The 20,048-nt window shown below is 46.8% G+C and overlaps 1 protein-coding gene across 4 annotated transcripts in view; it reads right to left on the bottom strand.

The window, feature by feature from the left end:
- Window positions 1–20,048, bottom strand: part of GLT8D2 (glycosyltransferase 8 domain containing 2) — a 192,833-nt gene that overhangs the window by 97,857 nt on the left and 74,928 nt on the right. For all 4 annotated transcript variants that reach the window (XM_086919163.1, XM_086919165.1, XM_086919164.1 and 1 more), the window contains one exon: window positions 19,785–19,897. In XM_086919163.1, coding sequence (XP_086775289.1) covers window positions 19,785–19,897 — 113 coding nt within the window. The remainder of the gene's footprint in view (window positions 1–19,784; window positions 19,898–20,048) is intronic.

Genomic DNA, 20,048 nt, shown 5'->3' with positions numbered 1-20,048 from the left:
ATTCCGAACATTGTTTGCCCTCCATCTTGTGTCTCAATTCTACCGTAACTCAAAATGGAGGACTCCCGTAACGCTGCCGGTACGCGTACCGGGGCGCGCACCGGTAAGCGCTCGCTAAAAAAAGGTGGGAAAGTAATTTACAGAAAAACCACTAGAGACACTTTCATCAAATATAGAATAAGCCCTACTACATAGCAGTCCCTACCATTTACCCAAATTTTATAGAATTCCATTGAGACATTTATGCTGTATGCCTGACTATATATCCTGAGGTAAATTACATGACAAAAACACATATGAAGTGTTAGAATTGACAACCAATTAAAATGTTACTTTCATTTTCTACTATTATTTCATGACATTTGATTGGTTATGTACCTGAATATATATAAAGAAAGAGAGAGAAACACAGCCATTTTGACTACTACTTCCTGAAGTACATTTCAAGAGCATTTTCACTGACAACTTAAATTTCTTTTTGAAAGGTAAGATGTTACTTTAAAAATTTGAAAGGAGAACTATGTTATGCACTTTAAATTAATTTAGGAAAACGTTTTGAGATAGTTATATACTGTCCCTCTATAAGAGTTAGTCATTGAGAAAGGCTTAATTTTTTTAATTATTGATTGAGTTAGGCTTCTGTGGTATAATTATGAATTTACTTAGGCTTCACCACAGGCCCTTTTTAATAGTTCTACTTCCTGCCTGAAACCATACAGTGCCCAAAGATAACTTCACTGTTAAAAACTCACAAGTACCTGTCTGAACTTAAACCCAACAGTGCCCTATCTCTACTGATATATTTATTTTGTATGCAATTTACAGCAAGAAAATGGAAGCACAACAAAAAGAAAATAATATTTCATTTGAAATTAAGATTGAAAACATTCCTAAGGAAGAAAATGAAGAAATAGACTTTTTAGATGACACTGTAGACCAAGAATTAATTAAATGTGTTGAAGAATGTGAATCATGGAATGAAAAGGAGGACATACCAGATGAATTAATGTTACAAATTCCTTTAGATTTTGAAAAATCAGAACAATAAATTTAAATTGTAAAAGTTAAAATTGTTTGAGACATTATTCTTTTTTATATGAAAATTATGAAATAATACCCAAAAAGATATAATATAAAGTGAGACTTAAAATATACTGTGCAACTTTTTTGTGTTACATAGTAAGTTTGCTCATAGTTACTTCCTTTCTCCTACTATATTATCTCCAATGTGTATTTAACATCTCTTTATCATCTCCTGCCTCCATATTGTTTCTGCTTTCCTGACAGACTATGGTATGAATTCCATATACCACAATAACTTCTGAAACAACATACAAGATATCTACAAAGAAGACGGTGTATATTAATTTTAAGACTCTGCATTGGTACCTACATGTTGCTACTTAAATAAAAAAACACTAAAAAAATCCAACAAAAAGAACAATCAATAAACATACAATATTTGAAAAGTCTATCTTTCTTTTTTCCCCATAGTACGCTCCCCGGTCCGCTTCCCGGTGCGCGTACCGGGCTCTCCCCCCGAAAAAAAAACGTTTTTTTGTTTTTTTTTGCCCCGCAGGACCCTTTTAAAGCCCCCACATCAAACCTAGGGGGTCAGGGAGGATCTACTCTGCCCCCTTAGGGTCATTTCCCCCTTTGTTTTGGCCACCTCTTATGTCTCGATCCTACCGGGACACAAGATGGCGGCCGCTCCGGACTGTTTCGAATGTTTACAGACACCCGAGAGCCAATCAGCTTTCCGTGCGCAAGTCGCGTGGCGCGCCCGGTGCGCTCCCCGCTGCGCGTACCGGGTCGCGCTTACAGATATATATATTTTTTTGAACCTAAATTACTCAAAATCCACTAGAGCACATATCTTGAGACCTAGCAAAGGCACATCGAACTACCAGTCCCTACAATTTTGCCAAATTTCATAGAAATCCATTCTGCCGTTGGAGCTAAAAGTGAGTCCAACCGCCCTATGGAAAACTCAATGTTAAAAACACGTTTTGGGACCCCCCTTTTTTCTCGGCCCCCACTTCAAGAAACCCCCCCCAAACTTTCAGTGTACCCTCCGAAACAAAATGTGCCATTTTCCTGAAAATTTCAACCAATTCCGTCCATCAACGCCAAAGTTATTCAACATAGAATTTTCAGAAATCCCTATTCAAAAAAATCCAAACTATATATACCTACTGGCGACCGCCAGTAGGTAATATATATTTATTTATTTATTTATTTATTTATTTAGTGTATTTATAGCGCGCAAACCTGTCACCCAGAGGGCATCCTGGCGCTTTGATCAAGAACCATAGACTTTAACAGCTCAGGCCATTTATGGAAACAGGTAAGTTTTTAACGGTTTTCTAAAAGGAAGGTAGTCCTTATGGCTTCTCAAAGAGAGTGGCAGGGAGTTCCAAAGTTTGGCCGCTGCAACACTAAAGGAGCGGCCACCCATCCTCACTCTGTGAAACCTCGGAACTACAAGAAGATGAGCCGAAGAAGAGCGGAGGGGCCGCGAAGCAGAATACCATGCAAACATCTTTTGCAAAGGAATGGGGCCCTGTTGGTGAACAGCTTTAAACACAAGACACGCAGCTTTGTATTGTACCCGCAGATGAACCGGGAGCCAGTGTAGGTCTCTTAGTGCAAGAGTGGACCTAGGGCGGGAGAGAGCCAGCTTGGCGGCCATGTTTTGCACCCGCTGTAGCTTACCGGTCAGATTTTTTGGGGCCTCCAAAAGAAGCCCATTGCAGTAGTCGAGGCGACTTAATATGGTCCCACGAACTACTTCCGGCCTAGCTTGAGCGGGAAGAAGGGGCAAAACCTTGCGCAGCATGCGCAGCAGCATCATACACGTAGAAGTGGTTTTATTGACGTGTATGTCAAGCTGTAGGTTAGGGCCAAAAATCACCCCCAAATTACGGGCTGATTCCGCCGCCAGTACTGGCTCAAGGAAGGTACTAGGCCAAAAGTTCTCTGGGAGTGCCCACGGAATCCGGTTGATGGAACAATGGAGTACCTCCGTCTTGGAGCTATTAAATTGTAGGGAATTAGCTCGTAACCAGTCCGCTGTGGCTGCCATGCAGCGATGGAAAGTATCCAGCGAGACCGCATTATTCCCTTCCAGAGAAAAGACCAGCTGGATGTCATCGGCATAATTAAATGCCGAGACACTGAAAGATTTTATTAGCTGGACTAAGGGACGGAGGTACAAGTTAAAAAGTATAGGTCTGATGGCCGAGCCGTGTGGGACCCCCTGTCCTACACTCCTTGGCTCAGAGCTAAATGGTGGAAGTGAAACCAACTGTTGCCTGCCACCAAGATAGGATGTCAGCCAGTCTCTTGCCCCCTCAGTGACCCCGCACTCCTCCAGTCTCCTGACAAGGGTCCGATGGCAGACCGTGTCGAACGCGGCCGACATGTCGAGCAGCACTAAAAAGGCTGCCCGACCACTGTCGACACCCGAACGAAGATTGTCCAACGCGGTCACCAGCGCGGACTCCGTCCCGTGCCCGGGGCGGAAGCCAAACTGGTCCTCATTGAACCAGCCAATGTTCTCCAGGAAACCTGAGAGTGAACGAGTCACCCATTTTTCCAGAAACTTAATCGGAAAAGGGAGCAAGGAAATAGGCCTGTAGTTGGAAAGACAGGCCGGGTCCAAAGTAGGCTTTTTAAGCAGAGGTGACACTACTGCTAATTTCCAGCATTCTGGCACCGATGCCGACTCCAAAGATTGGAGACAGATCGAGAACAAAGGCAAGAAAAAATCTGCGTGGAAAGCCTTCCAGAATTTGGGGGGCAGTGGGTCGAGCGGGGATCCCGAGGACACCGTATGTGCCACCTTACAGAATTCCTCGAAGGAAGGGGAAGGAAAAAACCTTAGTTGGGGTCGACTGGAGGGGGTAACCGGAGCTCCCAAACAAAGGTCACGGGCATTGAGCTGGGGTCGACTGGATAGGCTGCCCGGAGCTCCCAGACCCAGGTCATCACCACCTGTCTGGGGTCGACTGGGCAGACCCACCGGAGCTCACGCGGCCAGGGCTCCCAATGTGCAAACAGAGCCAGTCGGCTGGGGTCGACTGGGTGAGCTGCCCGGAGCTCCCAGACTCGGGCCAAAGGCGTCAGTCCGGGGTTGACTGGGCAGATCAACCGGAGTTCCCATGCCCGACACTCTTGGAGGAAGGACAGGTGACCGGGGTCGACTGGGTGGCGCGGTCGGAGCTCCCAAGCCAGTGCTGGAAGCAATTGGCTGGGGTCGACTGAGCGAGCCAACCAGAGCTCCCGAGCTGGAGGCAGTAGGTAAAGGGTGCGTTAGGCCCTCTAGAATCTTAGCAGTCTTCTCCTCAAAAGCAATGGCCAGCGAGTCACAACGAGCTTGCGACGCACGGACCGTATTAGCCGCACAGATAGGGTGGGACAGGTTCCTGACAATTTTAAACAGGGCTTGGGATTTATTAGACGCCTGAGTCAAGGAAGCTTCTAAGAAGGCCGCCTTGGCCCTCTTAATCTGAACCTTATAATCACGCATTGCGAGCCTGTACGAGATTTTTGCCGGGGCGGAGTACTGCTTCCTCCACACTCTCTCACCACGTTTACAACTCAGCTTCAATTGTCTTAGCTCTTCCGTGTACCAGGGAAAAGCCCTGTTCACTCTCCCTCTAGATTTGCGGAGGGGCACAACCTTGTCAAGCGTATCAGTAATCGACCGGCACAACAAGGAGTAGCTTTCCTCCACCGAGTTACTCAAGCGGAAATTAGCAGGTATTAGGGAGGGCCTAGGAGATGAGCTGAGCAGTGGGGCCAAGGTCTGCCCCATTTCGAAAGTCCTACCCCGGCGCCTTCAGAGGAATAATCCCCTAAACATAGAGAAAATGCCACAAGCGCATGATCAGTCCAGCACTGGGCTAGGATGTCGTTAATCACTGCCGAATCACCGTCAGCGAAAATCAAGTCCAAGACATGACCACCCCTATGTGTCGCCGAGCGGACCAATTGCTGCAGTTGGATGTCAGCAAGAGCCTGGCAAAGAGACGTGAACGCTCCGTCTGCTGGACCCCCCTGCCAAAGGTTGAAGTCACCCAGGACTAACAGCTTCGAGTGAGTGTTGGATAAGTCATACACTAGGTCGAGGAACTCTGGTAGAGAGGAAGCCGATCCCGGTGGCCGATAACACAGCACACCCGAAATCAATGCATTCTCCGAATCTTTAATGGAGAACCCCATCAATTCAAAGCCCGATACCTCGCTAATTTTAAGCTGGGAAAGACCCAGCCATTCACGATAGATAATGCCAATCCCACCACCCCGGTTCTTTGGTCGAGGGGTGTGGATGATTTTAAAGCCTGGGAGGCAAGCCAGACCCAGTTCAACTAAACCGTCCTCCCGAGTCCAGGTTTCGGTTAGGAACAACACGTCCAGCCCAGAAGAGTCGATCAAAAAGGCGATCTCAGTGTGGTGCTTACAAAGCGACCGAACATTGAGCAGCCCACAAGACAGGGATTGAGATGGAGAAGGAACGGAAGCCCTCTGTGTCACGGGAGCCTGAGACGGTCTTAGTTCCAACAGATCCGTCCGAGAGTAGATCAGGCGAGGGGAGTGTGGATGGCCAGAGGTAGCGGCCCTATGCGCGCCCGATGCGCGAATGGGCGCAAACGGGCTTACCTCTGGCGCACCTCCGGTGCGCCTACGTCGCGCCCGCTGCGCGTGACCGCTGCGCGCCTGGTCTACCATCTTTATGAGATATTCAACCGAGCGGAAGTCCGCCTCCAGCGTCCCTTGCCTTCAGCAAGATGGCGCCCGGAGTGCTCCTCGCCTTCGCCCCAACCCAAGATGGCGGTCGGACCCGCTAAACTAACTGTATCCCGCCAACTGCGGGTGCAAATACCATTTAAATGTGAGTAAGCCTGAGCTGAATTCCCTGGCCTACGAATCCGGCCCTAAGCGGTAAGAGATAGCAGCGTAATCAATTGAGCTCTTAATACCTCTGTAGCATAATGCACGCGGCGCAAATAAAATTTAAAAAGCAACACAGTTAAAAAGCCACAGCAGTTTCAAGCGCGCTGGTGCAAGATCTAACCTGTGCAGCAGTCTGGCAGCTCTTATAAGCTTACCAAAATGCGAAAGTCCGCCTCCAGCGTCCCTTGCCTTCAGCAAGATGGCGCCCGGAGTGCTCCTCGCCTTCGCCCCAACCCAAGATGGCGGTCGGACCCGCTAAACTAACTGTATCCCACCAAGTGCAGGTGCAAATACCATTTAAATGCGAGTAAGCCTGAGCTGAATTCCCCGGCCTACGAATCCGGCCCTAAGCGGTAAGAGATAGCAGCGCAATCAATTGAGCCCTTAATACCTCTGTAGCATAATGCACGCGGCGCAAATAAAATTTAAAAAGCAACACAGTTAAAAAGCCACAGCAGTTTCAAGCGCGCTGGTGCAACACACCTATGCATTTATATATATATGTATGTGCCACCTTTTATTTATGTTTTGCTTTTTTAAACAAAAATAAAACGCATTGTTATTTTCAATGTCAACAGCTCAAACTTGCGTAAATACGCGACCTATTGCATTGCAAATGCAATAGGTCTTGCATTTGCGAGAGATTAAGCTATTGGCATTGTAAATGACAATGCCATTTATTTATCGGTTTTTCAAGAAGGGGCAGGAAACAGGTGTGTGACGGGGAGCGTGGAAAACATGGCGGCCGCTGGCTAGGGCGGACCGCGCGTCTTGGCAGACTTGTCCCTGGCCGTAGCCTGTGACTTTACGATTCTCACCGAAGCCGGCCGATTTTGGTGTTGGGAGACCCCCGGAGTAAGCTGAGTGGAATGTCATGGTGAGATTGTCCCCCGCTTGCCGTTCTGTCCCCCGCTTTGCCGTTCTGTGCAGGAGCGGCGAGGAGAGAGGCTTTCAGCTTTCTGATGCCGGGAGTTGCTTCGGCGTAGCTGATGTGCGTGAGTCTGGCCCCAGCCCCCGCCTCTCTCCTACGGTGGTCAGTGGCAGCCGTGGAGCTTCGACGGAGCTGCAGAGCGGCGGATCGCGGACTCCTGGGGGGCAGAGAGCAGCGGAGAAGCGAAGACTGAGAAAAGGCTACCTCTTGGGAGCTCGCTTTCAGAAGTGCCTGCAACTGTGCCCGATTTAACAACGGCTGACGCTGCCTCCAGCATTGTTTCCAGGAGCCCTGTGGAAGAGGGAGGAAAGATCTTGAAGGGTGGTGAGCACGCTACTGATAGCACTGTGAACGGTAACATCCTGGGAAAACAAGGTTCTGTGAAAGGTAGGAGGCGGGGGAAGGGCCTAAGAGTAGTGTGCCACAGCGGGATTCCCAGCGGGTGTAAGGGAGGGGGAGGACTACCCGGGGCAGAGGCAGAGGCACTGGAAGAGGGGCAAACCGGTTTGGTTATTTCGCAGTCTCTCCCAGGGGGGGCAGCAGGGGAGGGTGTTGTGAGTAAAAAAACAAGCACTACCCCAAAAAAACCGGCAGCAGTGAAAAGCAAGTCTAAGGAGCTACGTAGGACTGCTCCCCGAATCACGCCATCACTCAGATCTTACTTTAAGGTCTTACCCCAAGTGTTAGACATCGTACTCAATTTGAGGGGGGAGAAAGGCTCCCATTCTAACAGTGTGAGTACTAGCCTTAATAGTGCCGCTACCTTCCAGGGGCCCACGCCCTCTGGTCCCACGGGCGCAAAGGTCTTGGACATATTTGAGCCAGTCAGAAACACAGAGGGCCCTGAAAAGATGTCAGAGGAGGCCGAATTCGAGAGTGGAGAGGCGAGGGAGAACGGTGAGGCAATGCCCGGGAGCAGCAAGGGGGTGGAACCCTTGAGGCAATGCTATCAGCAAGGAGGAGTGAGATCAAATGTGGTTTTGCGGAGTCTAAACAAAACCAAGCTGAGATCAGGGCCGTATGTGAGACTCTCGGTAAGAAGGTAGACGGTCTCTATGAACGGACGGAGAGCCTGGAGGGAGTAGTGGGGGAACTTAAAGCGAAGCTGGAGCATGCAGAAGACAGGATCCAGTCTCTGCGGAGAGAAGGGGATGCTGTGAAATACAGGGTTGAGTCCCTAGAGAATTACTCTAGGAGAAATAACCTTAGACTCTTAAAGATCCCTGAAGGAAAGGAAGGGGGTGACATCAAGCAGTATGTAGTTTCCCTACTAAAGAACGCCCTCAATCTGGAGGAGACCACTGCAGAGCTAGAAAATGACATTCAGAGGATACACCTGGACCCCTTCCATCTGAATCCGGGAAGGGTGAAGCCCAGGAAAATCTTGGTGAACTTTCTGACATACTCTATTAAAGAGAAGATCTTGAACCTTGCCCTCAAGGCCAACTCATTAAAGGCCCCGGATTTTTCTTTTGAAGTCCGGTCAGACCTGTCTAAAACTACACTAGACAGGCAGTGGGAGCTGGGCCAGAAAATGGACAAATTCAGGGCCCTGGGAGCAACCGTGCAGATGAGGTTCCCTGCTTTTCTAAGGGTTATGTTCAATAATAAGATGCATAACATCCTCTCACCCTTCGATGCTGACGAGCTGCTAGCCACTATCAGTTACAATACACAGGGGGGCATTTAGACCACTCTCTATGCTAGCCATATCTTCCCTCCTTTGTTTTCAGATACTCCACAATGCAAGGGTATGAATATTCGGAAAACACCATAGTCTAATGGAGGACTCAGGCTTCAGAGGAACATATAGAGGAGGGAGACGATATAGAGGGAACAGCAAAGAATAGATAAAGAAAAAAAATGGAGAAAGTTAAAAGATGGAAAGTAAACTTTAGAAAAAAAAAATCACAGTCACGGGGAAAAAATAGAATGGAAAAAAAAAAAGGATGAAATGGGGGACGAAGATGGGAGAAAAAGGTAGACCTTTTTGGAAGATACACCCCACCTAGAAAAGCACTTTTCTTTTTTCCTTTTTTTGGGGAAAACTTGGGGGGGGGGCCTCCGTCACCCACATGATTTCAAGGATGTAACATATACTAATAGGCCGGCCAAAACCGTCTAATTAAAGAAGACGAGGCCAGGGCAGGGTCGCGAGGAAGACGCAATCTGGCAACACATCTGGCCAGGTCAAGTATGGGGGGCTTTTCCAGGGTCGGGGGAAGAAGGGGTGGAAAAGCACTAAAAAGTTCTCATTTGTCGGGCCCATTTTGCTATGTAGTCGCTCGTATGCACCACAATTGCCGTAAATCTAATAATATCCAGAACAGGAGTAGCTATGATGAGTCCCTAAGAGTTTTGAGGGGAAGGCGGGGAGGGTGGGGTCAGGATAGTGAATGACGGCTCTACAGTTCCTATGTCAATGGCCTGCGTGTGAGGGGAAGGAGACATAAAATCTTGCAATATCTTAGAGACTCCCCCGCGCAGGTCATTGTCATCCAGGAGACACATCTCTTAAAACAGGAGGTCAAGGATATGGTGAAACATTTTAAATGGGTAGAAACATTTCTCTGTACAGATCACAATGCTAACATCCAGGGGATTCTGATTCTCTTTAAGAAACAGGGTAAAGCTCAGGTAATAGACTACAAGGAGGATCCCAGCGGTAGATGGCTATTGGTTAATGTTCAGTTGGTCGGGAGGGCTTTCACCTTAGTGGGTTATTATGGGCTCAACCACGATGACCCGTCTTACCTAGACATAATTCAAGGCCACCTGATTACTTCACAAAACCCCGTGATATGGATGGGAGATTTCAACATAGTACTAAATCCTAAGTTGGATAAATCGCCCAAATGCAGAGCACTTACACATGCCAAATCTAGGTCAACCCTTATAACATCTATGGCAACTCTGGGGTTAGTGAATGTATGGAGGGAGAGAGCCGGCACTAAGATGGGGGTGTCCTTTCACAATCTAAAGTATAAGCATACATCTCGCATCGATTATGCTTTTTTTAGTTATACACTAAGAGATGCTCTGAAGAGTGTGGTATACCTCCCCCCCCATATGTCTGATCACTCTGCAATTTCCTTATCTCTAACACTGGGTCAACAAACCAAACGAACCTCTTGGTCCTTTGATCGGACTATATTGCTAGAGGAAGCAGAGACGGACTTCCTAGTAGGAGAGTCTACCTTGTTTTTTGATTGTAATGTAAACTCGGCTTCACTGACAACTGTGTGGGAGACGTTTAAGGCCTATTTAAGGGTGTGTATCACCAACCGAGCTACATACAGAAAGAAACAATATGACGAGGCAATATTAAGTATAGAGCGGGAGTTGACATTCCTAGACTCGAAACCAGGCTCTGACAATATGCGCCTAATAGATCAAGAGAGGCGGAAGGAACTTAAGGGGAAACTTGATAGTATTCTGCAGGATAGGGTGGCTAAGAGGTGGGAGGCCAGCAAGCTTTCACAATTTGAATATGGTGAGGCTGCAGGGAAGGTGCTAGCCTGGAAAATTAAATTGGACCTGGCAAAAAACTACATCAGGGAAGTGAGAGTTGAGGGAGAAGCTTGCCCTAAGAGTTCTAACTCAGACATAGGGAAAGCCTTTCAAGAGTTCTTTCAGGGAATCTATACAGAGGAAACCCTCAAGGATCCAGAGGCCAGGGATGCGTGGCTAGGAAAGGTCAGACTTCCTGCGCTTACTCTGGAGCAGAGCGACCGGTTGGATAAAGAAATAACAGAACTGGAGGTCAGTAATGCCATTAAAAAATCAAAGAAGGGGAAGGCCGCCGGGCCTGACGGCATCCCCGGTGAGTTATATCGCGCTTTCGGGTCAGTCATTGTTCCAGTCTTGACTCACCTATTCAATGACATTCTATTGAATGGAGCGTCACCACCCGATACGTGGGGTGATGCAAATATCGCCCTGATTTTAAATCCTGGTAAAAACTCGGCCGATTGTGGATCTTACCGGCTGATCTCGCTCCTAAACAATGATTACAAGATCTTTGTCGCTATCTTGTCAGCGCGGCTTGGGAGGGAGATCGGCACGATCATACATCAAGATCAAAAGGGCTTTATACAGGGGTGTCAGCTGGCAGACCTAACCCACGATCTGGTAGGGGCTATCGATATCGCCACAACATTTGCCCTTCCTCTGGCCGTTATGACCCTGGATGCCACTAAGGCATTTGATAGGGTCAACTGGCCCTACCTGGATGCCACAATGAAGAAGTTTCAATTGGGGCCTAAGTTCTGCCGAGCAATTAATCTTCTGTATAGTGCTCCCAGGGCCAGCCTTTTGGTGAACGGCACCAGTACCGATCCTTTCCGAATTATGAGGGGCACCAGACAGGGCTGTCGGCTCTCTCCACTTCTATTTAATATTTATGTGGAACCCTTTGTTCAAATCCTGAGAGACGAAGGCAGTATCCCGCCATTTACATTCTGCGGTCGGGAGAAGAAGGTCGGACTCTATGCTGATGATATTCTCATATACACCATAGACCCGGCCCGGGCCTTCCCGGTAGTTGTAAAGAGGGCGGAGGAATTTGGACGGGTCTCTGGGTATGAAATTAATGCAGGGAAAACAGAGCTTATGAACTGGAATATAGACAACTCACTTCTAATAGTCACCCCCTCAATCCGGTATTTAGGAGTTAGAATTACCCATGATATCGGCATTCTAGCTCAGACCAATCTGGATCGGGTATGTCGTGAGGCAAAGGCGTTAATGAGAGCATGGTCCTTTCTCCCTTTAACGATCTATGGGAGAAATAACCTAGTAAAAATGTCGATCCTCCCGAGATTTACTTTCATATTTAACTCAATCCCAATTGCATTCGAATCCAAACAGCTCCATAAATGCCAGCAGCAAATTAACTCTTTTATCTGGAGCTATAAATCTGTAAGACTGGCTTGGAAGAAATTAAGGAGGAGGAGGGAGAAGGGGGGGGTTGTATTGCCGGACCTGGAGTTTTATGCTTGGGCATTCCAGTTGTCTTACTCCAGAATGTTGCTGAAGACCCCTGTAGATAACTCAAATGGGACGATGTTTAGGGCCATGTTAAATGGATCTAATCTTCCAATGGAGGGCTTCTTGTTCAAGTTTGGTCATCAAAGATTTTTCAAGAAGGTGAGATTAAAGACCCTGCAATCACTATTAAGAGAATGGGTTCAGATAAAGTCTAGAGTTGGGTTGGCATATTTTTCCAATATTGCCCCATTATGGGATTCCCCGGGGATCCCCCATGCCTAAAAGACAGTCTTGCCACCCCCCTAAGAGAAGCCGGGATTGTAAGATGTGGAGATTTGATGGCAGGAGGTTCTTTGGTGGAATGGGAAGTGCTATTTAAGAAGGTCGGCCCAGCATTATCTAGATTTAAATACTTACAATTGACCAGCTGGTCCCAAGAGCAGCTAAAAAGGAATGATCAGGTCGGGAGCCATAGCCCTTTAGAGAAACATCTGGTAGAAAGACAAATGGGACGTAAGGAGGTGGCCTTTTGGTACTGGTCTATCATGGAAGAGACAGATGGTGAATTCCAGCTCCCGGCAGAATTTTGGGGGGATGAATTCGGGCAACAGGTAGAGAATGTATGGCTTAACTCTTTTAGTCTCCTATATAAAGTTGTTAAACCTGCATGGTTAAGACGCAACCACCTGTTTACACTACATCGGACCTATCTCTCCCCCCAAAGGCTTTCTAAAAATCCAGTCAGGAAAATGTTGCAATAAGTGCCTCCTCCCTGCAGCTCCCGACACTCATATGTTCTGGGATTGTCCTAGTATTAGTGGTTATTGGGAAGAAGTAAGGGCCACTGTGGAGTCAATCCTCAAAACTCCGATCTCCATCAGCCTAGCATTAATTATATTTGGTCTTGAGGAAAATACTAAGGGGAAAGAGAAGACCTTTTTGTTTTATGCAATCCTCCTTGCAAGATGACAAATATGCAAACATTGGGTCGATTCCAACCCTCCGACCCACGCAGAATGGCTGGCATCCCTTTACGAAACATCGAAGGTTGATACAGCCAGGTCTGGCAGCGTCTGAAGTCTTGCATTTTGGAATCCTTTAGTCAATTGGAGACGCTAAGCTATTCGGACTACCGGGGTTTTTTTTTTTTTTCCCCCGGTGCGATGATTATGCCCTTTTACTCCATGGTCCAGAAGGGGTCTGCCGGATTACAACTATGCCAGGGCCAACAGGCTGTGACAGACCTTGATGGAGTACGATCTTCCAGAAAGTACCTCCCGCCAATTCTATATGTTTGTCCGAAAGAGGTCATGTTCTTGGCTCTCTCCTGGAAGGACAATAAGGTGGCTGAATACTTCTTGGAACGAGGAAACGGCAAATGAAGACACAAAATAAATAAATAAATTATTTATCGGTTTTCAAAACCAACACATAAATAAAAAATGTGTCATTTACAATGCCAATAGCTCAAACTTTTGCAAAGGCGAGACGTTGCATTGTAAATGCTTGTTTGTAACTATGTGAGCCCACAGAGCAGTGTGTTCATATAAAAATGAGGGCACACTAATGCTGGTGTTAGTGTGGCTGCTCCGAGAAATAAAAGCACAAAACTATTTCACTTTTCTATACTTTTCCCTGAACAGGACAAAATGGGAATAAAAGTTTTATTTGCTATGCTATGCGAATTTCTAAAGCGCTTGACTACCCGTAGGCTTCTCAGTGCTGGCTAAGACGTAATGTTGCTTCAGTAGAAGTGAACAAACACATGGTGGGCTAATAATGCATATATAGCTATGTTTTTTGCCTCTCGCCGAACTGTGATACATTGTTTAAGCATCTTATTTCTATGGGGAGTCAGTTCCAAAGTTTGGGGATGAGCTCTGAAAAGGACCTACCGCCCCACCTGGCTATGTGAATTCTTGGTACCTTCAAGAATCAATGCGTAGGGGATCTTAAAACCCTACTGGGGGAGCAGGCGCTCAAGGGTGCCTTTATCACAGTGGGTCCTTTGGTGTTAAGCCCTCTATGTGCCAGAAAAAGTGTTTTACATTTTATCCTTGTCTCAATGGGGAGCCAGTGCAGAGAAGCTAGAGCACTGTTGGCTGAGGCAAGTTTTGGGACCTTGGACGGAATCCTTGCTGCCGCATTTTGGACAACCTAGAGCCTTTTGATGACATATTTGAGGGAGCCTATGTTTAGTTTAGTTTAGTTTAGTTTAAAGGAGTTTGTAGAGCGCATGGTAACACCTCCCGGCGTGTCCCCGCGCTATGTGCAGCGAGTACCCGAAGTCCAACCATGAGAGAACAAGGGATTGGACCACAATACTTCTGTAAACACTCAGGATAATATCTAGGATGTTCTGAGGGTGCCATAAAAATTTAATGCAAGTTTTTTTGGCCTGTATATCCATGGAAAGGGATTTTTGCAGCTACATCCTAAGGCTTTTGATAGGAGTCGGGGATAGGTGGATTGCCCTAACATTCTGCCCAGTCTATATGTTGTTGGGGGTTAGGTCTGTTCCCCAGAATCATCAGCTCTGTTTTTCTCCCGTTCAGCTTTAAGCAGCAGTTCGCCATCCACTTGGATAGTTTTTCCAAGCAGTTTTTCCAATCAGCTGATGGGACTACAGGACTTTTCTAGGGACAAGGGAGATGACTGATTGTATCTCGTTGGCATATGATTCTATTGAAAACCCAAACTCCTGAACAATATCTGCCAATGGGCGCATATACAGGTTAAAAAGTGTGGGGCTTAAGGCCACACCTGCGGGACCCCACACTTCATGGGAAGGATGTCAGAGTAGCATGAATTCTCACATATTTAGAAAGATGTGTCCTTCAAAAAGGTAGTGAGCCAATAAAGAGGGATTTCTTTATTCTGGCTTCACCCATTCTGTACTTAAGTGTCTCATGGTCAACCGTGTTGAACTCTGCATTTAGGTCCAGGGGGATGACAGCAGCTGTTCCTCCCTGGTCCAGCAGAATTTTCAATTCCTCAGTTACTGCGAGGAGGGCAGTTTCAATACTGTGTTGTGTACAGAATTCCATCTAGGGCGTGTGCAGGAGATGATTTTCTTCAAGGAATGTAGACAGGTGTTTGGTTGACTTGTTTTTCTAGTACCTTGCCTATGAATGGGCGCTGGGCCTATAGTTCCCTGGACATGTTGGGACGAGATTGTTTTTTCTCAGCAAGCGTTTGACCACAGCATGTTTCCACTTAAATGGTAGTATTCCAGTGGAAAGGGACAAATTAAGGTGTTCCATTATAATGGAGAAGGTGTCTGGAGTTCTTTGCGACAGTGTGTGGGTGCGGGGTCCTGTGGGACCCTGATTCGACCTTGCTGAGAAGAGCTGAACGTTCTTCCTACTGGGGTGATGGGAGAGGCAGGCCAATGTGGGATGTGTTGGGCATTTGTTTTTCTGATGTGAGGGCATTTAAAATTCACTTATTTCGTAGAAACTGATAAATATCAGCTATTTTCTTCTAAAAGAACGCTGCCAATTCATTGCAGCGCGCTATTGAGGGGTTTGGGAGATTTTTTCCGGTTTCTGGAGGGGTCAGGTATTACACAATTTTAAAAAGTTCCCCAGAGACGAACAATGTCTGGCTTATTTTGGTTTAGTAGGACGTTTGGGCATTTTTAATTTCTAAAAGATAGTTCCTAATTGCAGTTCAATGGGCCATTTTAAGGTGATCTTCATAGGTTTTCCTCCATTTACTTTCAAGTTTTTTACAATCTTTTTTCAAGGAAAGTAGATGGGAGGTACACCAGGGTGTAGAACATTTGTCTTATGTTTGTTTGGGGAAATCGAGGTGAAATACTTCAAAGTTATTTCTTAGCTCGTTTTCAAAATTGACTTATTGATTAAACCAGATTTTTTATAATTAAGTGAAAGGGCAACTTTATAAAAATGTACTTTGTGCTAATCGAGCCAAAAGTGGCCTGATACCACTTTTGCCTCTCAGTCCCTCCGGTGTTGGAGTACACATCTTTAGCTCGGAGAGTTAATAACCCTGACTCAGAGTCCAGTAGCTTGCCTCTGAGCCCAGGGAGAGTAGATGAGTGTTAATTGATGACCACTTAGCAGAATTGCCTATCTGGCAGCAGAAGGAACAGCTGGCAGAACAAAGAGCAGCTTTAGCACAACCTCTTTTGACTTGGAGATGCCATGTAGGGGTTCTCTTATTAATTCCCAGGACCATTCTAAACAGCCAAACTCTAATCAAAGTGGGGGAGAGAGAGCAAGTTTTATTGCTGTCAGGTTAAAGGATTTCTCATTTAAATTGTGAGCAGCTGAGGAGCTGAAGACAGGCCTGCTAGTGGGCAGATGGATTTTCCATATGGAAACGAGCTCCTGAGTAACAAATTTATAATAAGGCAAAGAAGAAATGCTGCAAAAGGAGGTGCAAGGGCTGCAAGAAAATAATTAAGATTGGTGGCAGAATTTCTCCAATTTCTAGCTAGTGAACAATATTAATCTGGCACCTCAATCACCACCTCTTGAAAACATTCATAGACCTGGTAAGATGGACCTGAAGAAGAAAGCCATGCTGGAAGATGAATCATGGCTGCTGCTGGAAGAAGAGGATCTACTGAACTAGTCAAGAACTCCTGGCTCCTGTTGGCACACAATGATTAGAACTGGTCTCCAAGGGTCAAGCGGTTGGCCTCCTGTTTGCCTGCTTAATAGACACAAAAAGCAGAAGGGCTCCTGACTCCAGGAGAACCCAGCTGACCACAAAGGACTGTGCCCTGCAGTAGATGTAGCCGAGGAAAGACCTGGCCCTAGAAGCTCCGTCCATCACCACCTTTTGTACCGCTTTTGGCCACCATAAGTGTGTCAGGGTATGCTCAGACGTGAGTCCCTTGCTCACTTTGCCATTGGATTCAAGCAAGCCGTGCTGAAGACGGCTGGAATGTCAGAAACCGGTCCTCGGAAGCTTGTTTCCGGTCCAGGGAAGACATGGCTTGGCAGATCGGGCTGGACTGGGGTGGCAGAGTGGGCTAAAGAACAGTGATGGATTAAACCCAGATCTTTTGACTGGGTGTGAGTGTTTGCTTGATTCAGATGCTCCGTCCATCACCACCCCCTTTTGTACCGCTTTTCGGCCGCCATAAGTGTGGCAGGATATGCTCAGACGTGAGTCCCTTGCTCACTTTGCCACTGGATTCAAGCAAGCCGGGCTGAAGACGGCTGGAATGCCGGAAACCGGTCCTCGGAATCTTGTTTCCGGTCCAGGGAAGACATGGCTTGGCAGTTCGGGCTGGACTGTTCCCATGAGGCACAGGGTCAGACTGATTTGCATATAGCCATGTCTGAACTGGGGTGGCAGAGTGGGCTAAAGAACGGTGATGGATTAAGCCCAGATCTTTTGACTGGGTGTGAGTGTTTGATTGATTCAGATGCTCCGTCCATCACCACCCGCTTTTGTACTGCTTTTGGCCGCCATAAGTGTGGCAGGGTATGCTCAGACGTGAGTCCCTTGCTCACTTTGCCACTGGATTCAAGCAAGCTGGGCTGAAGATGGCTGGAATGCCAGAAACCGGTCCTCGGAAGCTTGTTTCTGGTCCAGGGAAGACATGGCTCGGCAGTTCGGGCTGGACTGTTCCCATGAGGCACAGGGTCAGACTGATTTGCATATAGCCATGTCTGAACTGGGGTGGCAAAGTGGGCTAAAGAACGGTGATGGATTTAACCCAGATCTTTTAACTGGGTATGAGTGTTTGATTGATTCAGATGCTCCGTCCATCGCCACCCCCTTTCGTACCGCTTTTGGCCGCCATAAGTGTGGCAGGGTATGCTCAGACGTGAGTCCCTTGCTCACTTTGCCACTGGATTCAAGCAAGCCGGGCTGAAGACGGCTGGAATGCTAGAAACTGGTCCTCGGAAGCTTGTTTCCGGTCCAGGGAAGACATGGCTTGGCAGTTGGGGCTGGACTGTTCCCATGAGGCACAGGGTCAGACTGATTTGCATATAGCCATGTCTGAACTGGGGTGGCAGAGTGGGCTAAAGAACAAGGATGGATTAAACCCAGATCTTTTGACTGGATGTTGAGTGTTTGATTGATTCAGATGCTCCGTCCATCACTACCCCCTTTTGTACCGCTTTAGGCTGCCATAAGTGTGGCAGGGTATGCTCAGACGTGAGTCCCTTGCTCACTTTGCCACTGGATTCAAGCAAGCCGGGCTGAAGACGGCTGGAATTCCAGAAACCGGTCCTCGGAAGCTTGTTTCCGGTCCAGGGAAGACATGGCTTGGCAGGGCAGGCTGGACTGTTCCCATGAGGCACAGGGTCAGACTGATTTGCATATAGCCATGTCTCAACTGGGGTGGCAGAGTGGGCTAAAGAACGATGATGGATTAAACCCAGATCTTTTGACTAGGTATGAGTATTTGATTGATTCAGATGCTCCGTCCATCACCACCCCCTTTTGTACCGCTTTTGGCCGCCATAAGTGTGGCAGGGTATGCTCAGACGTGAGTACCTTGCTCACTTTGCCACTGGATTCAAGCAAGCCGGGCTGAAGACGGCTGGAATGCCAGAAACCGGTCCTCGGAAGCTTGTTTCCGGTCCAGGGAAGACATGGCTTGGCAGTTCGGGCTGGACTGTTCCCATGAGGCACAGGATCAGACTGATTTGCATATAGCCATGTCTGAACTGGGGTTTCAGAGTGGGCTAAAGAACGGTGATGGATTAAACCCAAATCTTTTGACTGGGTGTGAATGTTTCATTGATTCAGATGCTCCGTCCATCACCACCTCCTGTTGTACCGGAAGATGAATCATGGCTGCTGCTGGAAGAAGAGGATCCACTGAACTAGTCAAGAACTCCTGGCTCCTGCAGGCACACAATGATTAGAACTGGTCTCCAAGGGTCAAGCGGTTGGCCTCCTGTTTGCCTGCTTAATGGACACAAAAACCAGAAGGGCTCCTGACTCCAGGAGAACCCAGCTGACCACAAAGGACTGTGCCCTGCAGGAGATGTAGCCGAGGAAAGGCCTGGCCCTAGAAGCCTGCATTGAGGAGCTACAGACTGCAGAATTTACCAGAATTCCGAGCAGTTAGAGAAGAGTGGAGTTTAGTCATTTTTTACTCCTCTGCAGTGACTTTCTATATTTGCATTGCACTTTTTTCCCTAAAACTTTAAAAAGCATACCTCCAGTTCCCTATTTAATTTATGTAAAAGATTGCTGCTCCTTAAAGTTTGCTCTACTTTTCTAAATGGATTTGGAAATGTAATTGTATTGTGTACTTTACTTTAAATTTGTCGATACGTTTTTAACTTAACCCGTTTTCCTCGGCCGTTATTTCGGCGCAGTGCGGGCGTTCTAAGTAGTGTGCGGACCGTGTCGGCCGTTGGACGTTCGCAGCACCAGACAGGTAGTGCTCGCGATGGCCGACGGGAGCACGGAAGGGGTTAATAGGGATGTCTCTGGCCATTGCCTACTGTTTGTACCATAGCTACCAGTGGTTGAGCTGAGATTCTGAAATGTGCATTCACTTAGATGTAACTGAGTTGGAAAGCTACTGAAGGTTGAAGAATTTGTCGATATTTTGCTAAGTAAAAAATATAGAAACATTTTAACATGAGGGGTCATATTTAAAATGTGGTCTGTATTTTTATAAACAAATTGCATGCCCTCTTTTTTAGTAAAACGTTACATTATAGCATGTGTAAATAAGTCTACAGCACAATCATTTATTAACTTTGCAATACTACGAAGACAGTAACACAAGTCAACAATCGATATAAGTGCTTAGTCAGTGAAAATGCCATAGAGTCATATTTAAACTTTCTATGTGTATCTTCTCACTGCTATCTTCTTTTGATAGAATTTAGGAAAAAATATCTTAGCTAAGATTGAAGGACAAATCACAAAAAGAATCCATTCCATTCCCACATACCTGCATCCCTGCACTTTTGATCATCTCATTGGTTGATTGCAAATCACAGTCATCTGAAAATGCAGCGATACAATTTGGTGATATTCTCGTTTGGTACAGTTCGTTGATGTCACCTGAGGTGTCATGCAATGAAGAAAACAAAGTAAAAATTGAAAAACATTTCCAGTTAATGGATGAGGCAAACTGCAATTGCATTCTGTGGGCACTGTGCTAAAGTATAAAAAGAGAGGTGGATGGAATGCTTATATTAATCTAAACCCCATT

Source organism: Lissotriton vulgaris, chromosome 1_1, assembly GCF_964263255.1.
Source record: "Lissotriton vulgaris chromosome 1_1, aLisVul1.2, whole genome shotgun sequence".
NCBI classification, from domain to species: Eukaryota; Metazoa; Chordata; class Amphibia; order Caudata; family Salamandridae; genus Lissotriton; species Lissotriton vulgaris.
This window is presented reverse-complemented; position numbering and strand designations above follow the sequence as displayed.